This window comes from Phaenicophaeus curvirostris, unplaced genomic scaffold, assembly GCF_032191515.1.
Source record: "Phaenicophaeus curvirostris isolate KB17595 unplaced genomic scaffold, BPBGC_Pcur_1.0 scaffold_75, whole genome shotgun sequence".
Lineage (NCBI taxonomy): Eukaryota > Metazoa > Chordata > Aves > Cuculiformes > Cuculidae > Phaenicophaeus > Phaenicophaeus curvirostris.
The window spans coordinates 810,425-832,410 of record NW_027206697.1 but is presented as its reverse complement, the minus strand read 5'-3'; the positions used below and the strand labels follow the sequence as shown (position 1 = coordinate 832,410).

At 60.1% G+C, this 21,986-nt stretch overlaps 1 protein-coding gene across 1 annotated transcript in view; it reads right to left on the bottom strand.

The window, feature by feature from the left end:
* The window catches only part of CPSF1 (cleavage and polyadenylation specific factor 1), a 54,569-nt gene that overhangs the window by 13,858 nt on the left and 18,725 nt on the right, over nt 1-21,986 (bottom strand). Inside the window, 14 exon segments of the mRNA XM_069882041.1 lie at nt 2,819-2,960; nt 5,124-5,208; nt 6,165-6,255; nt 7,472-7,588; nt 10,823-10,975; nt 11,748-11,906; nt 12,354-12,443; nt 13,703-13,903; nt 15,439-15,610; nt 19,203-19,339; nt 19,432-19,610; nt 20,551-20,692; nt 20,772-20,888; nt 21,787-21,876. Of these exon segments, the coding sequence (XP_069738142.1) occupies nt 2,819-2,960; nt 5,124-5,208; nt 6,165-6,255; nt 7,472-7,588; nt 10,823-10,975; nt 11,748-11,906; nt 12,354-12,443; nt 13,703-13,903; nt 15,439-15,610; nt 19,203-19,339; nt 19,432-19,610; nt 20,551-20,692; nt 20,772-20,888; nt 21,787-21,876 (1,875 nt within the window).

Below are 21,986 nucleotides of genomic sequence, written 5' to 3'. Positions count from 1 at the left end.
CCCAAAACTGCACTAGGATATCCCAAAACCACACTGGGAACCCCAAAAAACAAACTGGGAACCCCAAAAACCGCACCGGGAACCCCCAAAATCAACCCGGGAACCCCAAAAACCGCACCCGGAACCCCCAAAATCAACCCGGGAACCCCAAAATCAACCCGGGAACCCCAAAAACCGCGCCGGGAACCCCAAAAACCGCACTGAGAACCCCAAAAAACAAACTGGGAGCCCCAAAACTGCACCTGAAACCCCCAAAACCAAACTAGGAACCCCAAAAAACAAACGGGGAACCCCAAAAACTGCACTGAGAACCCCCAAAACCACACTGAGAACCCCAAAAAACAAACTAGGATCCCCAAAAATCAAACTGGGAGCCCCCAAAACCGCACTGAGAACCCCCAAAATCAACCCGGGAACCCCAAAAACCGCACCGGGAACCCCCAAAATCAACCCGGGAACCCCAAAAACTGCACTGGGAACCCCCAAAATCAACCCGGGAACCCCCAAAACTGCACCTGAAACCCCCAAAATCAACCCGGGAACCCCCAAAAACCACACCAGGAACCCCCAAAATCAACCCGGGAACCCCAAAAACCACGCCGGGAACCCCCAAAATCAACCCGGGAACCCCAAAAACCACGCCGGGAACCCCCAAAATCAACCCGGGAACCCCAAAAACCGCACTGAGAACCCCAAAAAACAAACTGAGAGCCCCAAAACTGCACCTGAAACCCCCAAAACCAAACTGGGAACCCCAAAAAACAAACTAGGATCCCCAAAAATCAAACTGGGAGCCCCAAAACTGCACCTGAAACCCCCAAAACCAAACTAGGAACCCCAAAAAACAAACTGGGAGCCCCAAGAATCAAACTAGGAACCCCAAAAAACACACCGGGATATCCCAAAACCACACTGGGAACCCCCAAAACCAAACTGGGAACCCCAAAAAACCAAACTGGGAACCCCAAAAACGCAGCATGCCACCCCAAAACCAAACTGGGAACCCCAAAAAACCAAACTGGGAACCCCAAAACGCAGCACGCCACCCCAAAACCAAACTGGGAACCCCAAAAAACCAAACTGGGAACCCCAAAAACACAGCACGCCACCCCAAAACCAAACTGGGAACCCCAAAAAACCAAACTGGGAACCCCAAAACGCAGCACGCCACCCCAAAACCAAACTGGGAACCCCCAAAACCAAACTGGGAACCCCTAAAATCAAACTGAGAACCCCCAAAATCAAACTGGGAACCCATGAAACCGCACCAGGAACCCCCAAAATCAAACTGAGAACCCCAAAAACCAAATTGGGGACCCCCAAAAGCGCACCAGGAGCCCCCAAAATCAAACTGGGAACGCTCCAACTGGCACCAGGAACCCCCAAATCCACACTGGGACATCCCAAAATCAAACTGGGAACCCCCAAAATCAAACTGAGAACCCCCAAAACCAAACTGGGAACCCCAAAACCGCACCAGGAACCCCCAAATGGCACCAGGAACCCCCAAAATCACACCGGGACACCCCAAACGTGCCTCCCAGCTCCCCCAGTTGCCCTCCCAGTGCCCCCCAGTTGCGCCCCCCGAACCCCTGAGCATCCTCCAGCTCCCCCCAGTTGCCTCCCAATTGCTCTCCCAGCGCTCCCAAGTGCCCCCAATTGCCCCCCAGCACCCCCAGTTGCCCCCCAGCACCCCCCAATTGCCCTCCCAGTCCCCCCAGTCCCCTCAGTCCCCCTCCCAGCATCCCCAGTTGCCCCCCAGTCCCTCCCAGTTCCCCCCCCAGACCCCTGAGTACCCCCTAGTCACCCCTCCAGGCTCCCAGTTACCCTCCCAGTCCCCCTAGTTGCCCCCCAATTGCCCTCCCAGCGCCCCCAATTGCCCTCCCAGTCCCTCCCAGTGCCCCCAGTTGCCCCCCAACTGCCCTCCCAGTCCCTCCCAGTTGCCCCCAAATGCCCTCCCAGCACCCCTAGTTGCCCCTCAGTCCCCCCAGTCCCCCCCAACTGCCCTCCCAGCACCCTTAGTTGCCCCCCAGTGCCCCCAATTGCCCTCCCAGTCCCCCCACAACTGCCCTCCCAGTGTCCCCAATTGCCCTCCCAGTACCCCTAGTTGCCCCCCAGCACCCCCAATTGCCCTCCCAGTCCCCCCAATTGCCCCCCAGCTGCCCTCCCAGTCCCTCCCAGTCGCCCCCCAACTGCCCTCTCAGTGCCCCCAATTGCCCTCCCAGTCCCTCCCAGTCCCCCCAATTGCCCCCCAGCCCCCCCAGTTGCCCAATTGCCCTCTCAGTCTCTCCCAGTCCTCCCAGTCGCCCCCCAATTGCCCTCCCAGTCCCTCCCAGTTCCCCCAATTGCCCCCCAGTCCTCCCAGTCGCCCCCCAACTGCCCTCTCAGTGCCCCCAATTGCCCTCCCAGTCCCTCCCAGTCCCACCAATTGCCCCCCAGCCCCCCCAGTTGCCCCCCAATTGCCCTCTCAGTCTCTCCCAGTCCTCCCAGTCGACCCCAATTGCCCTCCCAGTCCCCCCAGTCCCCCCCAACTGCCCTCTCAGTGCCCCCAATTGCCCTCCCAGTCCCCCCAATTGCCCCCCAGCCCCCCCCAATTGCCCTCCCAGTCCCTCCCAGTCCCCCCAATTGCCCCCCAGCCCCCCCCAATTGCCCTCCCAGTCCCTCCCAGTCCCCCCAATTGCCCCCCAGCCCCCCCCAATTGCCCTCCCAGTCCCTCCCAGTCCCCCCAATTGCCCCCCAGCCCCCCCCGTCGCCCCCCAATTGCCCTCCCAGTCCCCCCCAGTGGCTCCCCGTCCCCCCAGCGCCCCCAGGGACCCACCCTGCCGCGGCAGGTGACCTCCTCCCCCTGCATGAGGCAGGTGCCGAGGGCCACGTAGCCCTTGAGCCCCGACACGGTCTCCTCGCTGCGCAGCGAAACCGTCTTCATGCACGTCACGTGCTCCCACTCCTCCAGGTCGATCCTGGCCCGGGCCGGGGGCACCGTCAGGCCCCACAATAACCCCCCCCGGGGGCAAAAACGGGCTCGGGGGGGCAGATCGGGGGGGTTCGGGGGCAGATCGGGGGGGTTTGGGGGCAGATCGGGGGGGTTTGGGGGCAGATTGAGGGGTTCGGGGGCAGATCGGGGGGGTTTGGGGGCAGATCGGGGGGGTTTGGGGGCAGATCGGGGGGGTTGGGGGCAGATCGGGGGGGGTTCGGGGGCAGATCGGGGGGGTTGGGGGCAGATTGAGGGGTTCGGGGGCAGATCGGGGGGGTTCGGGGGCAGATCGGGGGGGTTTGGGGGCAGATCGGGGGGGTTGGGGGCAGATCGGGGGGGTTTGGGGGCAGATCGGGGGGTTTGGGGGCAGATCGGGGGGGTTCGGGGGCAGATCGGGGGGTTGGGGGCAGATCGGGGGGTTTGGGGGCAGATCGGGGGGGTTCGGGGGCAGATTGGGGGGTTTGGGGGCAGATCGGGGGGTTGGGGGCAGATCGGGGGGTTTGGGGGCAGATCGGGGGGGTTGGGGGCAGATCGGGGGGTTTGGGGGCAGATCGGGGGGTTTGGGGGAGCCTCGGGGCAGTAATTGAGGGGGTTGAGGGGGTTTAGGGGGGCAGGATTGAGCCCAGGACCCCCACCCAGGGGCAAAACAGGTTTGGGGAGGCAGATTGCAGGGTGTTGGGGGCAGATTGAGGGGTTCGGGGGCAGATTGGGGGTGTTTGGGGGCACATTGGGGGGTTTGGGGCAGTAATTGAGGGGGTTGAGGGGGTTTAGGGGGGCAGGATTGAGCCCAGGACCACCCCCCGGGGGAAAACTGGTTTGGGGGGGCAGATTAGGGGGGGTTGGGGGCAGATTGAGGGGTTCGGGGGCAGATTGGGGGTGTTTGGGGGCACATTGGGGGGTTTGGGGCAGTAATTGAGGGGGTTGAGGGGGTTTAGGGGGGCAGGATTGAGCCCAGGACCACCCCCCCGGGGGCAAAACAGGGGTGGGGGGGCAGATTGGGGGGGGTTGGGGGCAGATTGGGGGGTTTAGGGGCAGATTGGGGGGGTTTGGGGGCAGATTGAGGGGTTTGGGGGCAGATTGGGGGGTTTGGGGGCAGATTGGGGGTGTTTAGGGGCAGATTGGGGGGTTTGGGGGAGCTTCGGGGCAGTAATTGAGGGGGTTGAGGGGGTTTAGGGGGGCAGGATTGAGCCCAGGACCAGCCCCTGGGGGCAAAACAGGGGTGGGGGGGCAGATTGGGGGGGGTTGGGGGCAGATTGAGGGGTTCAGGGGCAGATTGGGGTGTTTGGGGGCAGATTGGGGGGTTTAGGGGGGCTTCGGGGCAGTAATTGAGGGGGTTGAGGGGGTTTAGGGGGGCAGGATTGGGCTCTGTGGGGTTTGGGGGGGTCTCTGAGGGGGCTCTGTGGGGTTCGCAGGGGGGTATCGGGGTGTCTGGGGGGGCTCTGAGGGATTTGGGGGTGTCTGGGGGGGCTCTGTGGGGTTTGGGGGTGTCTGAGGGGGCTCTGTGGGGTTTGCAGGGGGGTATCGGGGTGTCTGGGGGGACGCTGGGGGGTTTGGGGGTGTCTGCGGGGGTCTGTGGGGTTTGGGGGTGTCTGAGGGGGCTCTGTGGGGTTTGCAGGGGGGTATCGGGGTGTCTGGGGGGACGCTGGGGGGTTTGGGGGTGTCTGGGGGGGGTCTCTGTGGGGTTTGGGAGTGTCTGGGGGGGCCCTGTGGGGTTTGGGGGTGTCTGCGGGGGTCTGTGGGGTTTTAGGGGGGCCTGGGGGGGCTCTGTGGGGTTTGCAGGGGGGTATCGGGGTGTCTGGGGGGGGTCTGTGGGGTTTGGGGGTGTCTGGGGGGGCTCTGGGATGGTTCTCTGGGGTTTGGGGGGGTCTGGGAGGGTCTCAGGGGGTCTCTGAGGGGTTTGCGGGGTTCTTGGGGGTCTGGGGGTGCTCTGAGGCGGCTCTGAGGGGTTCGGGGGGGTCTCTGGGGTGCCTGTGGGGTTTGAGGGGGGGGCTCTGTAGGGTTTGGGGGTCCTCAAGGGGTTTGGAGGGGCTGTGGCGCTTAGGGGGGCTCTGAGGGGGCTCTGTGGGTTTTGGGGGGGTCTGGGGGGGCTCTGAGGGCGCCTGTGGGGTTTTTGGGGGTTCCGGGGTGGGGGGGGGTCCCCGTTTCTGACCTGGTGTTGGGGATGGTCTCCCAGCTGAGGGGCGAGATGAGCTGGATGGAGAAGGCCTCTTGCTGGGGGGGCGCGTAGCGCTCGTCTGGGGGGGCAGCAGCCTCAGGGGGGGCAGTTCGGGGGGGCCGGGGGGGTTGGGGGGCAATGGGGGGGGTTGGGGGGCAAAAAGGGGGGGGGGAAAGGGGGATTTGGGGGGATAAAAGGGGATTTGGGGGGTCAAAGGGGGTTTGGGGGGGGGTCAAAGGGGGTTTGGGGGGATGAAAGGGGTTTGGGGGGGATAAAAGGGGGGTTGGGGGGGACAAAAAGGGGGTTTGGGGGGGGAAAAAAGGGGGCTTGGGGGGACAAAAAGGGGGTTTGGGGGGGATAAAAGGGGGTTTGGGGGGGTCAAAGGGGGTTTGGGGGGTAAAAGGGGGTTTGGGGGGGTCAAAGGGGGTTTGGGGGGGGAAAAGGGGGTTTGGGGGGGTCAAAGGGGGTTTGGGGGGGATAAAAGGGGGTTTGGGGGGGAAAAGGGGGTTTGGGGGGGATAAAAGGGGGTTTGGGGGGATCAAAGGGCGTTTGGGGGGGATAAAAGGGAGTTTGGGGGGGATAAAAGGGGGTTTGGGGGGGGAAAAGGGGGTTTGGGGGGGTCAAAGGGGTTTGGGGGGGTCAAAGGGGGTTTGGGGGGGATAAAAGGGGGTTTGGGGGGGTCAAAGGGGGTTTGGGGGGGATAAAAGGGGGTTTGGGGGGGGAAAAGGGGGTTTGGGGGGGGGAAAAGGGGGTTTGGGGGGGATAAAAGGGGGTTTGGGGGGGGGAAAAGGGGGTTTGGGGGATAAAAGGGGGTTTGGGGGGGGAAAAGGGGGGTTTCGGGGGGTTCAAAGGGGGTTTAGGGGGATCAAAGGGGGTTTGGGGGGGATCAAAGGGGATTTGGGGGGATAAAAGGGGGTTTGGGGGGGATCAAAGGGGGTTTGGGGGGGATCAAAGGGGGTTTGGGGGGGATAAAAGGGGGTTTGGGGGGGATCCAAGGGGGTTTGGGGGGGTCAAAGGGGTTTGGGGGGCACTGACCGCGGTCGATGGTCTCGAACTCCTTCTCCTCCCCCGTCATGCGCGGGATGCGGGTGCAGGGGGTGCTCACGCTGGTGGCCACAGCGTAAACCTGCCCCGAGGAGGAGGGGGGGTGACGGCAGGAAGAGGAAGAGGAAGAGGAAGAGGAAGAGGAAGAGGAAGAGGAAGGAGGAGGAGGAAGAGGAAGAAGGAGAAGGAGGGAGAAGAAGAAGGAGAAGGAGAAGAAAAAGAGGACGAAGAAGAGAAGGAGGAGGAAGAAGAGGAGGAGGAAGAAGAGGAGGAATAAAAAGAAGAGAAGGAGGAAGAAGAAGAGGAGGAGGAAGAAGAAGAGGAGGAGGAAGAGGAGGAGGAGGAAGAAGAGGAGGAGGAAGAAGAGGAGGAGGAAGAAGAGGAGGAAGAAGAAGAGGAGGAATAAAAAGAAGAGAAGGAGGAAGAAGAAGAGGAGGAGGAAGAAGAAGAGGAGGAGGAACAAGAAGAGGAGGAGGAGGAACAAGAAGAGGAGGAGGAAGAAGAGGAATAAGAAGAAAAGGAGGAGGAAGAAGAAGAAGAAGAGCAAGAAGAAAAGCAAGAAAAAGCAGAAGAGCAAGAAAAAGAGGAAAAACAGAAAAGGAAGGAAAAGATGAAGAGGAGGAAGAAGACGATGAGGGGGAAGACGATGATGAGGAAGATGACGACAAGCAGGAAGACGATGAGGAGGAGGAAAAAGTAGAAAAACAAGAAGAGGAGAAAAAAGACAAGGAGAAGGAAGACAACGAAGATGAGGAAGATGATGAAGGGGAGGAGGAAGATGAAGGGGAGGAAGATGATGAGGGGGAAGAAGACAACGAGGGGGAAGAAGAGAACAAAGAGGAGGAAGAAGACGACACGGGGGAAGAAAACGACAAGGAAGAAGACGACGAAGAGGAAGAAGAAGATGATGAAGAGGAGGAAGACGACAAAGACGAGGAAGAAAAGGAGGAAGAAGAGGACGAAGAGGAGGAAAAAGAACAAAAAGGAGGAAGAAGATGACAATGAGGAGGAAGAAGAAGACGAACAGGAAGAAGACAACGAAGAGGAAGAAGAAGGTGGTGAAGAGGAGGAAGAAGATGATGAAGAGGAGGAAGATGACAAAGAGGAGGAAGAAAAGGAGGAAGAAGACGACAACGAGGAGGAAAAAGACGACAATGAGGAGGAAAAAGATGACAACGAGGAGGAAGAAGACGACAACGAGGAGGAAGAAGACGACAACGAGGAGGAAGAAGAGGAAAGGAAGGCTCGGGGGAGGAAGAGGAGGAGGAAGAAGGGAGGAGGGGGCCGAGGGGCGGCACCTTGGACTCGACGTGGTAGGCGACGTAGTGCGCGGTGCAGCGCAGCGGGATCTTGCGCACGGGCCAGGGCGCGTCGTACGACAGGAACGCCGGCAGCACGCTGATCCGCAGCTCCCCCTGCGCACCCCGAAACACCCCAACGCACCCCAAAATCATCCCAACGCACCCAAAATCACCCCAAAATGACCTCAAATCATCCAAAAATGACCCCAACCCCCCCAAAGGGCCTCAAATCACCCCAGAACACTCAAAAATCAACCCAAAACATCTCCAAATCACCCCCAAATCACCTCAAACACCCCAAAAAGCACCTCTGAATCACCTCGAACATCCCAAAATCACCTCAAAACGCCCCAAATCACCCAAAACTGCCAGAAAATCAGTCTGAATCACCCCAAAATCAGCCCAAATCAGCCCGAATCACCCCAAAATCAGCCCAAATCACCCCAAAACTGCCAAAAAATCAGCCCGAATCACCTCAAATCACCCCAAAACACCCTAAGTTACCCCAAAATCAACTTAAATCACCCCCAAATCACCTCAAACACCAAAAAAACACTCCAAAACACCCCCAAAATCACCCCAGAACACTCAAAAATCTCCCCAAATCACCCAGATCACCCCAAGAATCACCCCAAAACACCCCTTATTCACCCCTAAATCACCTCAAAACACCCAAAAATCCCCCAAAACCACCTCAAACACTCAGAAAAGCACCTTTAAGTCACCTCAAGCACCCCCAAAGCACCCCAAAATCAGCCCAACGCACCCCAAAATGACCTCAAATCATCCAAAAATGACCCCAACCCCCCCAAAGGGCCTCAAATCACCCCAGAACACTCAAAAATCAACCCAAAACATCCCCAAATCACCCCCAAATCACCTCAAACACCCAAAAAGCACCTCTGAATCACCTCCAACACCCCAAAATCACCTCAAAACGCCCCAAATCACCCCAAAACTGCCAGAAAATCAGCCCAAATCACCCAAAAATCAGCCCGAATCACCCCAAAATCAACTCAAATCACCCAAAATCACCTCAAACACCCCCAAACCACCCCAAAACTGCCAAAAAATCACTCCAAATCAGCCCAAATCACCCCAAAATCAGCCCAAATCACCCCAAACTGCCAAAAAATCAGCCCGAATCACCCCAAATCATCCTGTTACCCCAAAACCAACTTAAATCACCCCAAAACACCCCAAAATCACCTCAAACACCAAAAAACCACTCCAAAACACCCCCAAATCACCCCAGAACCCTCAAAAATCACCGAAATCACCTAAAACACCCCCAAAATCACCCAAAACACCCTTATTCACCCCTAAATCACCTCAAAACACCCCAAAATCACCTCAAGCACCCCCGAAGCCCCCTCAAATCACCTCAAAACACCCCAAAACTACCAAAAAACCAGCCCGAATCACTCAAAAATCAGCCCAAATCACCCTAAAATCACCCCAAATCACGTAAAACACCCCAAAATCACCCTGAAACATCAAAAAATCACCCCTAAATCACCTCAAACACCCCAAAATCAGTTCAAACACCTAAAGATCACCCCAAAACACCCCGAGTTACCCCAAAATCAACTTAAATCACCCCAAATAACCCCAAAACACCCCACATCACCCCAAAATCACCTCAAGCACAAAAAAAATCACTCCAAAACACCCCAAAATCACCCCAGACCCCTCAAAAAGACCCCAAAACACCCCAAAATCACCTCAAAACACCCCAAAATCACTTCAAACACCAAAAAAAATCACCCCCAAACACCCCCAAATCACCCCAAAACACCCCATAACCACCTCAAAACACCCCAAATCACCCCAAGTTCCCCCAAAATCAACTTAAATCACCCAAATAACCCCAAACACCCTATAATCACCCCAAAAATCACCCCAAAACACCCCAAAACACCCCGAAAATCAACTCCCGTCACCCCAAATCACTCCAAAATCACCCCAAATAACCCCAAACACCAAAATCACCCCAAGTCCCTCACAAATCAACCCAAATCACCCCAAAATCAACCCAGATCACCCCAAAACCCCACTTGGTGGTTGAAGTGGAGGAAGCCCTCGGGGCAGCTGATGTTGGGGAAGAGGGTGAAGGACTCCAAGGGGTCCCAGCCCCCCAAAACCCCCCTAAGACCTCATGAGACCCCCCCAAATCCCTCTTGAGACCCCCCCAAAACCACCCAGGACCCCCAAAATACACCCAGGACCCCCCAAAATCACCCCAGGACCCCCCAAACCCACACTTTGGGGTTGAAGTGGAGGAAGCCCTTGGGGCAGCTGATGTTGGGGAAGGGGGTGAAGGTCTCCAAGGGATCCCAGCCCCCCAAAACCCCCTCAAGACACCCCCAAATCCCTCTTGAGACCCCCCCAAACCACCCAGGAACCCCAAAACCCACTCAAGACACCCCAAAATCCCTCTGGGACCCCCACTTGGTGATTGAAGTGGAGGAAGCCCTTGGGGCAGCTGATGTTGGGGAAGGGGGTGAAGGTCTCCATGGGGTCCCAGCCCCACCAAACCCCCTCAGGACCCCCCCAAATCCCTCTTGAGACCCCCCCAAATCACCCGGGACCCCCAAAATTGATCCAAGACACCCCCAAATCCCTCTGGGACCCCCACGTGGTGGTTGAAGTGGAGGAAGCCCTTGGGGCAGCTGATGTTGGGGAAGAGGGTGAAGGACTCCAAGGGGTCCCAGCCCCCCAAAACCCCCCTAAGACCCCTTGAGACCCCCCCAAATCCCTCTTGAGACCCCCCCAAAACCACCCAGGACCCCCAAAATACACCCAGGACCCCCCAAAATCACCCCAGGACCCCCCAAACCCACACTTTGGGGTTGAAGTGGAGGAAGCCCTGGGGGCAGCTGATGTTGGGGAGGGGGTTGAAGGACTCCAAGGGGTCCCAGCCCCTCAAAACCCCCTCAGGACCCCCCCAAATCCCTTTTTGACCCCCCCCAAATCACCCAGGACCCCCAGAATTGATCCAAGACACCCCCAAATCCCTCAGGGACCCCCACGTGGTGGTTGAAGTGGAGGAAGCCCTTGGGGCAGCTGATGTTGGGGAAGGGGGTGAAGGTCTCCATGGGGTCCCAGCCCCACCAAACCCCCTCAGGACCCCCCCAAATCCCTCTTGAGACCCCCCCAAATCACCCGGGACCCCCAAAATTGATCCAAGACACCCCCAAATCCCTCAGGGACCCCCACTTGGTGATTGAAGTGGAGGAAGCCCTCGGGGCAGCTGATGTTGGGGAGGGAGTTGAAGGACTCCAAGGGGTCCCAGCCCCCCAAAACCCCCCCCGGACCCCCCCAAATCCCTTTGTGACCCCCCCCCACCTGGCGGTTGAAGTAGAGGAAGCCCTTGGGGCAGTTGACGTTGTGGAAGGGGGCGAAGGACTCGACGGGGCCGTCGATGCTCATGGGGTGCAGGCGCAGAGCCCCCCGCGACGTCACCAGCAGCCAGTGAGGGGAGGGGCCGCAGATAAACACCTGGGGGGGGGGCAAAAAGGGGGGTACAGGGACCCCATCAGCACAGAAAAGGGGGGCACCGAGCCCCTTATCAGCCTGAAAAAGGGGGGGGGCACAGGGACCCTTATCAGCCGAAAAAAATGGGGTGCAAAGACCCTTATTAGATAAAAAGGGGGGGACACAGGGACCCTTATCAGCTTAAAAAGGGGGGGGGTCCTGGGGTAAAAGGGGGGGTCCCTGGATTAAAGAGGGGGGTCCTGGGTTAAAAGGGGGGGGTCCTGGGTTAGAGAGGGGGGTCCTGGGTTAAAAGGGGGGGGGTCCTGGGTTAAAAAGGGGGGGGCCCTGGGTTAAAGGGGGGGGTCCTGGGTTAAAAGGGGGGGGCCTGGTTAAAGATGGGGGGTCCTGGGTTAAAATGGAGGGGTCCAGGGTTAAAGAGGGGGGGTCCTGGGTTAAAGAGGGGGGTCCTGGGTTAACGGGGGGGGGTCCTGGGTTAGAGGGGGGGGTCCTCGGTTAAAGAGGGGGGGTCCTGGGTTAAAAGGGGGGGTCCTGGGTTAAAAGGGGGGGGTCCTGGGTTAAAGAGGGGGGGTCTTGGGTTAAAGAGGGGGGTCCTGGGTTAAAAGGGGGGGGTCCTGGGTTAAAGAGGGGGGTCTTGGGTTAAAGAGGGGGGTCCTGGGTTAAAAGGGGGGGTCCTGGGTTAAAAGGGGGGAGTCTTGGGTTAAAAGGGGGGGGTCCTGGGTTAAAGGAGGGGCCCTGGGTTAGAGGGGGTGTCCCTGGGTTTGGGGGTCCCTCTCACCCCGGAGTAGCCGTAGATGTCCTCGAAGTGGCGGAAGCGAGCGACGCGGCCGCGGGGCCCCCCCCCCCCCCCCCCCCCCTCCTCGGGGCCCCCCGAGCCCTCCGGCTTCTTCTTGGAAACCTTCGTCTTCTTCTCCCGGAAGTTGATGGAGTGAGGGACCTGGCGGGGAAAGGGTTAACCCCCCCCCGGGAGACCCCAGACCCACAGAGAGACCCCAGACCCATAGAGAGACCCCAGACCCACAGAGAGACCCCACAGAGAGACCCCACAGAGAGACCCCAGACCCACAGAGAGACCCCAGACCCAGAGAGAGACCCCACAGAGAGACCCCAGACCCACAGAGAGACCCCAGACCCATAGGGACCCACAGAGAGACCCCAGACCCACAGGGACCCACAGAGAGACCCCAGACCCATAGAGAGACCCCAGACCCATAGGGACCCACAGAGACCCATAGGGACCCATTGAGAGACCCCAGACCCATAGAGAGACCCCAGACCCACAGAGAGACCCCAGACCCACAGGGACCCATAGAGACCCCAGACCCATAGGGACCCACAGAGAGACCCCAGACCCATAGGGACCCCCAGGGACCCCCCCTCTCACCTTCTTGAAGCGAACTTTGAGGTTGCTCTGTCCCAGCTGGGAGTCGTGGCTGAAGGCCTCGTAGATGAGGAGCTCCTGGTCCACGTGGACCTGGGGGCCGAGGCAGCGCGGGATGAGGAGATTGGACCCACCAGGGCTGGTCCTGACACCTCCAGCACCTCCTGGATCCTCCCAACATCTCCTGGCACCTCCCAACTTCTCCACCACCTCCAGGCCCCTCCCACCATCTCCCCCACCTCCAGGTCCCTCCCAACATCTCCAACATCTCCTGGTTGCTCCCAGCATCTCCAACATCTCCTGGTTGCTCCCAGCATCTTCAAAATCTCATGGTTCCACTCAACGTATCCAACACCTCCTGGCACCTCCCAACATCTCCAGGTCCCTCCCAACATCTCCACCACCTCCAGGTCCCTCCCGACATCTCCACCACCTCCTGGTCCCTCCCACCATCTCCACCATCTCCAGTTCCCTCCCAACATCTCCAGGTCCCTCCCACCGTCTCCACCACCTCCTGGTCCCTCCCACCATCTCCATCACCTCCAGGTCTCTCCCGACATCTCCAGGTCCCTCCCACCGTCTCCACCACCTCCAGGTCCCTCCCAACATCTCCACCACCTTCTGGTTCCATCCAACATCTCCACCATCTCCAGGTCCCTCCCAATGTCTCCACCATCTCCAGGCCCCTCCCAGCATCTCCACCACCTCCTGGTTGCACCCAACATCTCCACCATCCCTGGTTCCACCCAACATCTCCAGGTCCCTCCCACCGTCTCCACCACCTCCAGGCCCCTCCCAACATCTCCACCATCTCCAGGTCCCTCCCAACATCTCCAGGTCCCTCCCGGCATCTCCACCACCTCCAGGTCCCTCCCAACATCTCCACCACCTTCTGGTTCCATCCAACATCTCCACCACGTCCAGGTCCCTCCCACCATCTCCACCATCTCCAGGTCCCTCCCAGCATCTCCACCACCTTCTGGTTCCATCCAACATCTCCACCATCTCCAGGTCCCTCCCAATGTCTCCACCATCTCCAGGCCCCTCCCAGCATCTCCACCACCTCCTGGTTCCACCCAACGTATCCAACATCTCCACCATCCCTGGTTCCACCCAACATCTCCAGGTCCCTCCCAACATCTCCACCACCTTCTGGTTCCATCCAACATCTCCACCACCTCCAGGTCCCTCCCACCATCTCCACCATCTTGAGGTCCCTCCCACCATCTCCACCATCTCCAGGTCCCTCCCAGCATCTCCACCATCTTGAGGTCCCTCCCACCATCTCCAGGTCCCTCCCAGCATCTCCACCCCCTCCACGTCCCTCCCACCGTCTCCATGGCCGTGGTTACCAGCAGGAAGGGGCGGCTGTGCCGGTTGCCCAGGGCCACCAGCAGGACCTCCTTGACGAGGGGCAGCTCCCCCTGGCGCGCGGGCTCCTCGCGCTTGGCGTCCGCCGCCGGCTGCCCGAAGGCGCCGTCCACCAGCACCCGCTGCCCCATGGCGAAGTGCCGCACCGCGAACACGCGGCGCCACTCGGGGACCGCGTAGATCTGAGGGACACACGGACACACGGACTGAGCCGGACACACGGACACACGGACTGAGCCGGGACACACGGACACACAGACTGAGCTGGGACACACGGACACACAGACTGAGCTGGGACACACGGACACACGGACTGAGCCGGACACACGGACACACGGACTGAGCCGGACACACAGACACATGGACACACAGACTGAGCTGGGACACACGGACACACAGACACACGGACTGAGCTGGGACACACGGACACACAGACACACGGACTGAGCCGGGACACACGGACACACGGACTGAGCCGGGACACACGGACACACGGACACACGGACTGAGCTGGGACACACGGACACACGGACTGAGCCGGGACACACGGACACACGGACACACGGACACACGGACTGAGCTGGGACACACGGACACACGGACTGAGCCGGGACACACAGACACACGGACTGAGCCAGACACACGGACACACGGACACACAGACACACAGACTGAGCTGGGACACACGGACACACGGACTGAGCCGGACACACGGACACACAGACTGAGCTGGGACACACGGACACACGGACTGAGCTGGGACACACGGACACACAGACTGAGCTGGGACGCACAGACACACAGACACACGGACACACGGACTGAGCCATGGACACACGGACACACAGACACACGGACAGAGCCTAAGCCCCACAGACCCCCAGACACATGGAGACACGGATACACGGACAGAGCCTCAGCCCTACAGACACACGGACACACAGACACACAGCCTGGGCCTCAGCCACACAGACACGGGGACACATGCGGTGGGGCAGACAGATGGACACATGCAACGGGAGGGATGGACAGACGGACCAACACGGGGGAGGGAGGGACAGAGCAATGGACAGAGAGGCAGACACAGGGGGAGAGATGGACAGAGGGACAGACAGAGAGATGGACACAGAGTGAGAGATGGACAGAGGGATGGACAGACAGATGGACACGGGGAGATGGACAGAGGGACCCACACGGGGGGAAGGACGGACAGAAGGATGGACACAGGGGGAGAGATGGACAGAGGGATGGACAGACAGAGAGACTAACAGAGAGATGGACACAGGGAGACAGACGGAGAGATGGACACGGGGGGACGGACGGACAGAGGGACCAACATGGGGGAGAGATGGACAGAGGGACAGACAGAGAGATGGACACAGAGTGAGAGATGGACAGAGGGATGGACGTAGGGGGAGGGCTGGACAGAGGGACGGACAGAGGGACAGACAGAGAGATGGACACAGAGTGAGAGATGGACAGAGAGATGGACGTAGGGGAGGGCTGGACAGAGAGATGGACAGAGGGACGGACAGAGTGACGGACAGAGGGACAGACAGAGAGATGGACACAGAGTGAGAGATGGACAGAGGGATGGACGTGGGGGGAGGGCTGGACAGAGGGACGGACAGAGGGACGGACAGAGGGACGGACTGAGGGACGGACTGAGGGACAGGCGGACAGAGAGACGGGGAGACGGACAGACAGACAGACTGACCTCGAGGGCGCCGCCGTCGCGCACCAGCAGGGCCCAGTGCGAGGGCTCGGGCTGCCGCGGCGCCGCCTCGCGCTCCCCGGGGCCCAGGCTCCTGCGCGGCTCCTCGCGCGCCGGGCTGGACACCGAGCCCGACTCCCCGTACAGCATCTCCTCCTCGTCGTCCACCGTGGCGCTGGGGACACCGGACGTCAGCACCCCGAGAGCAGCCCCCGCCCCACCTGGAGACCCTCTCCGGGAGAACATCCCCCTCTCCAGGAGAACATCCCCCTCTCCACCAGGAGACCCTCTCCGGGAGAACATCCCCCTCCCCACCAGGAGACCCTCTCCAGGAGAACATCCCCCTCTCCAGGAGAACATCCCCCTCCCCACCAGGAGACCCTCTCCGGGAGAACATCCCCCTCTCCACCAGGAGACCCTCTCCAGGAGAACATCCCCCTCTCCAGGAGAACATCCCCCTCCCCACCAGGAGACCCTCTCCAGGAGAACATCCCCCTCTCCACCAGGAGACCCTCTCCGGGAGAACATCCCCCTCCCCACCTGGAGACCCTCTCCGGGAGAACATCCCCCTCTCCAGGAGAACATCCCCCTCTCCACCAGGAGACCCTCTCCAGGAGAACATCCCCCTCCCCACCAGGAGACCCTCTCCAGGAGAACATCCCCCTCTCCAGGAGAACATCCCCCTCCCCACCAGGAGACCCTCTCCAGGAGAACATCCCCCTCCCCACCAGGAGACCCTCTCCAGGAGAACATCCCCCTCCCCACCAGGAGACCCTCTCCGGGAGAACATCCCCCTCCCCACCAGGAGACCCTCTCCAGGAGAACATCCCCCTCTCCACCAGGAGACCCTCTCCGGGAGAACATCCCCCTCTCCAGGAGAACATCCCCCTCCCCACCAGGAGACCCTCTCCAGGAGAACATCCCCCGCCCCACCAGGAGACCCTCTCCAGGAGAACATCCCCCTCCCCACCAGGAGACCCTCTCCAGGAGAACATCCCCCTCTCCACCAGGAGACCCTCTCCGGGAGAACATCCCCCTCTCCAGGAGAACATCCCCCTCCCCACCAGGAGACCCTCTCCGGGAGAACATCCCCCTCCCCACCAGGGGACCCTCTCCGGGAGAACATCCCCCTCTCCACCAGGAGACCCTCTCCGGGAGAACATCCCCCTCCCCACCAGGAGACCCTCTCCGGGAGAACATCCCCCTCTCCACCAGGAGACCCTCTCCAGGAGAACATCCCCCTCTCCAGGAGAACATCCCCCTCCCCACCAGGAGACCCTCTCCAGGAGAACATCCCCCTCTCCACCAGGAGACCCTCTCCGGGAGAACATCCCCCTCCCCACCTGGAGACCCTCTCCGGGAGAACATCCCCCTCTCCAGGAGAACATCCCCCTCTCCACCAGGAGACCCTCTCCAGGAGAACATCCCCCTCTCCAGGAGAACATCCCCCTCCCCACCAGGAGACCCTCTCCAGGAGAACATCCCCCTCCCCACCAGGAGACCCTCTCCAGGAGAACATCCCCCTCCCCACCAGGAGACCCTCTCCGGGAGAACATCCCCCTCCCCACCAGGAGACCCTCTCCAGGAGAACATCCCCCTCTCCACCAGGAGACCCTCTCCGGGAGAACATCCCCCTCTCCAGGAGAACATCCCCCTCCCCACCAGGAGACCCTCTCCGGGAGAACATCCCCCTCTCCAGGAGAACATCCCCCTCTCCACCAGGAGACCCTCTCCGGGAGAACATCCCCCTCCCCACCTGGAGACCCTCTCCGGGAGAACATCCCCCGCCCCACCAGGAGACCCTCTCCAGGACATCACCTCCATGAAGAGATCATCTCCAGGAGGAGATGGTCTCCATCAAGAGATCCTCTCAATCAGGAGATCCTCATCTCCAGGAGGAGATTGTCTCCAGGAGGACATCCTCTCCATGAGGAGACCCTCTCCACCAGGAGATCCTCTCCAGGACATCGTCTCCATGAAGAGATCGTCCCCAAGAGGAGATCATCACCATGAAGAGAACGTCTCCATCAGGAGGTCATCCCCAGGAGGAGATCCTCTCCAGGAGATCATCTCCATCAGGAGATTGTCTCCATGAGGAGATTCTCTCCAGGTGATCAACTCTATGACAAGATTGTCTCCATGAGAAGACCCTCTCCATCAGGAGATCGTCTCCAGGAGGAGATCATCTCCATCAAGAGATTGTATCCATCAGGAGGTCGTGTCCAGGAGGAGATTGTCCCCAGGAGGAGGTTGTCTCCATCAGGAGATCGTCCCCAGGAGGAGATCCTCCCCTCCATCAGGAGATGCTCTCCATGAGGAGGTCCTCTCTGTGAGGAGACCCTCTCCACCAAGAGAGAGACCCTCTCCACCAGGAGATCCCCTCCATCAGGAGACCCACTCCATCAGGCCTCCATGACCTTCCAGAACCTCCCAGGGCATCACCTGCTCCTCATCAACCAACTCATGGAGCCGAATCTCCCTCCAGGTCATGGATTGTCTCTTCTCCACGACCTCCAGAACCTCCCAGCGCATCATCAACCAACTCATGGAGCCGAATCTCCATCCAGGTCATGGATTGTCTCTTCTCCACGACCTCCCAGAACCTCCCAGCGCATCATCAACCAACTCATGGAGCCGAATCTCCATCCAGGTCATGGATTGTCTCTTCTCCACGACCTCCAGAACCTCCCAGCGCATCATCAACCAACTCATGGAGCTGAATCTCCCTCCAGGTCATGGATTGTCTCTTCTCCACGACCTCCAGAACCTCCCAGCGCCTCATCAACCAACTCATGGAGCCGAATCTCCCTCCAGGTCATGGATTGTCTCTTCTCCACGACCTCCCAGAACCTCCCAGCGCATCATCAACCAACTCATGGAGCCGAATCTCCATCCAGGTCATGGATTGTCTCTTCTCCACGACCTCCAGAACCTCCCAGCGCATCATCAACCAACTCATGGAGCTGAATCTCCCTCCAGGTCATGGATTGTCTCTTCTCCACGACCTCCAGAACCTCCCAGCGCCTCATCAACCAACTCATGGAGCCGAATCTCCCTCCAGGTCATGGATTGTCTCTTCTCCACGACCTCCCAGAACCTCCCAGCGCATCATCAACCAACTCATGGAGCCGAATCTCCATCCAGGTCATGGATTGTCTCTTCTCCACGACCTCCAGAACCTCCCAGCGCATCATCAACCAACTCATGGAGCTGAATCTCCCTCCAGGTCATGGATTGTCTCTTCTCCACGACCTCCAGAACCTCCCAGCGCATCATCAACCAACTCATGGAGCCGAATCTCCCTCCAGGTCATGGATTGTCTCTTCTCCACGACCTCCCAGAACCTCCCAGCGCATCATCAACCAACTCATGGAGCCGAATCTCCATCCGAGTCATGGATTGTCTCTTCTCCACGACCTCCAGAACCTCCCAGCGCATCATCAACCAACTCATGGAGCCGAATCTCCCTCCAGGTCATGGATTGTCTCTTCTCCACGACCTCCAGAACCTCCCAGCGCCTCATCAACCAACTCATGGAGCCGAATCTCCATCCGAGTCATGGATTGTCCCTTCTCCACGACCTCCAGAACCTCCCAGCGCCTCATCAACCAACTCATGGAGCCGAATCTCCATCCAGATCATGGATTGTCTCTTCTCCACGACCTCCCAGAACCTCCCAGCTCCTCGTGGTTGGAGCTTCACCTCCCTCGAGGCGCCGGCTGCCCCTGAAGCCCCCCAGGAACCCGTGAGGAACCCCCCGTCCCCACCTGATGTCCTGGATGAGGGTCTCGGCCTCGGCCTGGCCCCGCGGGGCCTGCTCGTCGCGCGCGGCAGCCGCTCGGCTCTCGGTGGTGAACATCCCGCTGACGTCGCGGTAGAGGCACAGGGCGATCACCTTGGACGGCTGCTCGGGGCCAGGAGAAGACACCGGGAGCTGCCGGAACCTTCCGGAACCCACCAGGAAGCCCCCACCGAGGTCCCAGCGGAGCCACTTACATGGTGGAGCTGCGGCTTCTGGAGGGTCAAGCGGTGGGTGCGGCCCCCGTAGGTGTCGCTCTTGAGGACGAACATGGAGACCTGGCCCTCGGCGCTGAGGATGACCACGTAGGGGTCGGCCACCGCGCAGTGGACAATCGGGGACCCCAGGTCCACGGGGATGAAGTGCAGCTGGTTCACTACGAGCCGAGAAGATCGGGATGGAGAAGGTGAGACCCCACAGCAACCACGGGTCCTCCAGGTTCTCCTCCCGCCAGGTGAGACCCCAGCCCCTCAGCATCTCCAGGTTCCTGTCCCACCAGGTGAGACCCCAGCCCCCTCAGCATCTCCAGGTTCTCCTCCCACCAGGTGAGACCCCAGCCCCTCAGCATCTCCAGGTTCCTGTCCCACCAGGTGAGACCCCAGCCCCTCAGGATCTCCAGGTTCCTGTCCCACCAGGTGAGACCCCAGCCCCCTCAGCATCTCCAGGTTCTCCTCCCACCAGGTGAGACCCCAGCGCCCTCAGGATCTCCAGGTTCTCCTCCCACCAGGTGAGGCCCCAGCCCCTCAGGATCTCCAGGTTCTCCTCCCACCAGGTGAGACCCCAGCCCCCTCAGCATCTCCAGGTTCTCCTCCCACCAGGTGAGGCCCCAGCCCCTCAGGATCTCCAGGTTCTCCTCCCACCAGGTGAGACCCCAGCGCCCTCAGGATCTCCAGGTTCTCCTCCCACCAGGTGAGGCCCCAGCCCCCTCAGCATCTCCAGGTTCTCCTCCCACCAGGTGAGACCCCAGCCCCTCAGGATCTCCAGGTTCTCCTCCCACCAGGTGAGACCCCAGCCCCCTCAGCATCTCCAGGTTCTCCTCCCACCAGGTGAGACCCCAGCCCCCTCAGCATCTCCAGGTTCTCCTCCCACCAGGTGAGACCCCAGCCCCCTCAGCATCTCCAGGTTCTCCTCCCACCAGGTGAGACCCCAGCCCCTCAGCATCTCCAGGTTCTCCTCCCACCAGGTGAGACCCCAGCCCCCTAGCATCTCCAGGTTCTCCTCCCACCAGGTGAGACCCCAGCCCCTCAGCATCTCCAGGTTCCTGTCCCACCAGGTGAGACCCCAGCCCCCTCAGCATCTCCAGGTTCCTGTCCCACCTCCTTCCAGGAGCCGGATGCCCAGGGGGGACACCTGGACGATGTAGCGGTTGTCCCCGATGTTGCCGGCGAAGACCGTGGGACCTTGGGTGGCGAAGCCGCTGGTGTCCAGCTCCATGATCTCCTGCCCCGTCTGGAGGATCTGAGGAGAAGGAAGGGGAGGTGGCAACACCGGGAGCTTCCCCGCTGGCGTCTCCTCCCCGAAGCCACCGTCTCCTCACCATGGTGGAGTCCTCGCGGCTCAGGATGAGGAAGCCGTGACGTTTGCCGTCCTCCTCGGAGGCTTCGGAGGGCGCCGGGTCCTTCTCGGAGGTCTCGGCCGACGCGGTTTCATCCAGCTGGAAGGAGAAGACGTGAGGAACGTCACCGTGGGGCTGGAGGCACCGAATCGCGCTTGGAGGGACCTCAAAATCATCCAGTTCCACCTCAAATCGTGGAATCGTGGTTGGAGGGACCTCAAAATCATCCAGTTCCACCTCAAATCGTGGTTGGAAGGACCTCAAAGTCATCCAGTTCCACCTCAAATCGCGGAATTGTGGTTGGAGGGACCTCAAAATCACCCAGTTCCACCTCAAATCGTGGAATGGTGGTTGGAGGGACCTCAAAATCATCCAGTTCCACCTCAAATTGTGGAATCGTGGTTGGAGGGACCTCAAAATCATCCAGTTCCACCTCAAATCGTGGAATGGTGGTTGGAGGGACCTCAAAATCATCCAGTTCCACCTCAAATTGTGGAATCGTGGTTGGAGGGACCTCAAAATCATCCAGTTCCACCTCAAATCGTGGTTGGAGGGACCTCAAAACCATCCAGTTCCACCTCAAATCATTGAATCATGGTTGGAGGGACCTCAAAATCATCCAGTTCCAACCTGGTTGAACCTCAGGAGGTTCTCACAGCCCCATTTTTCTTGCTTCTCCAGGTCCCTCTTGGCCTGGTTGAACCTCAGGAGGTTCTCACAACCCCATTTCTCCTGCTTCTCCAGGTCCCTCTTGGCCTGGATGAACCCCATGAGGTCCCCACAGCTCCATTTTCCCAGCTTCTCCAGGTCCCTCTTGGCCTGGTTGAACCTCAGGAGGTTCTCACAGCCCCATTTTTCTTGCTTCTCCAGGTCCCTCTTGGTCTGGTTGAACCTCAGGAGGTCCCCACAGCCCCATTTCTCCTGCTTCTCCAGGTCCCTCTTGCCCTGGATGAACCCCAGGAGGTTCCCACGTGTCCCCCATCTCCCCGTGACCCACCTCGTCCTTCTTCTGGGGCGCGATGACCGTCCACATGTCGTAGCAGCCCGGGAGCTCGAAGGTGGTGACCACCTGGGGCCGGATGCTCCTCTGCGGGAGGAGGAGGAGGACGAGGGATGGAGGTGGGATGGGGTGGGATGGAGGTGGGATGGAGGTGGGACGTGGTGGGATGTGGCTGGAGGTCTACGGGCGGTGGCCAA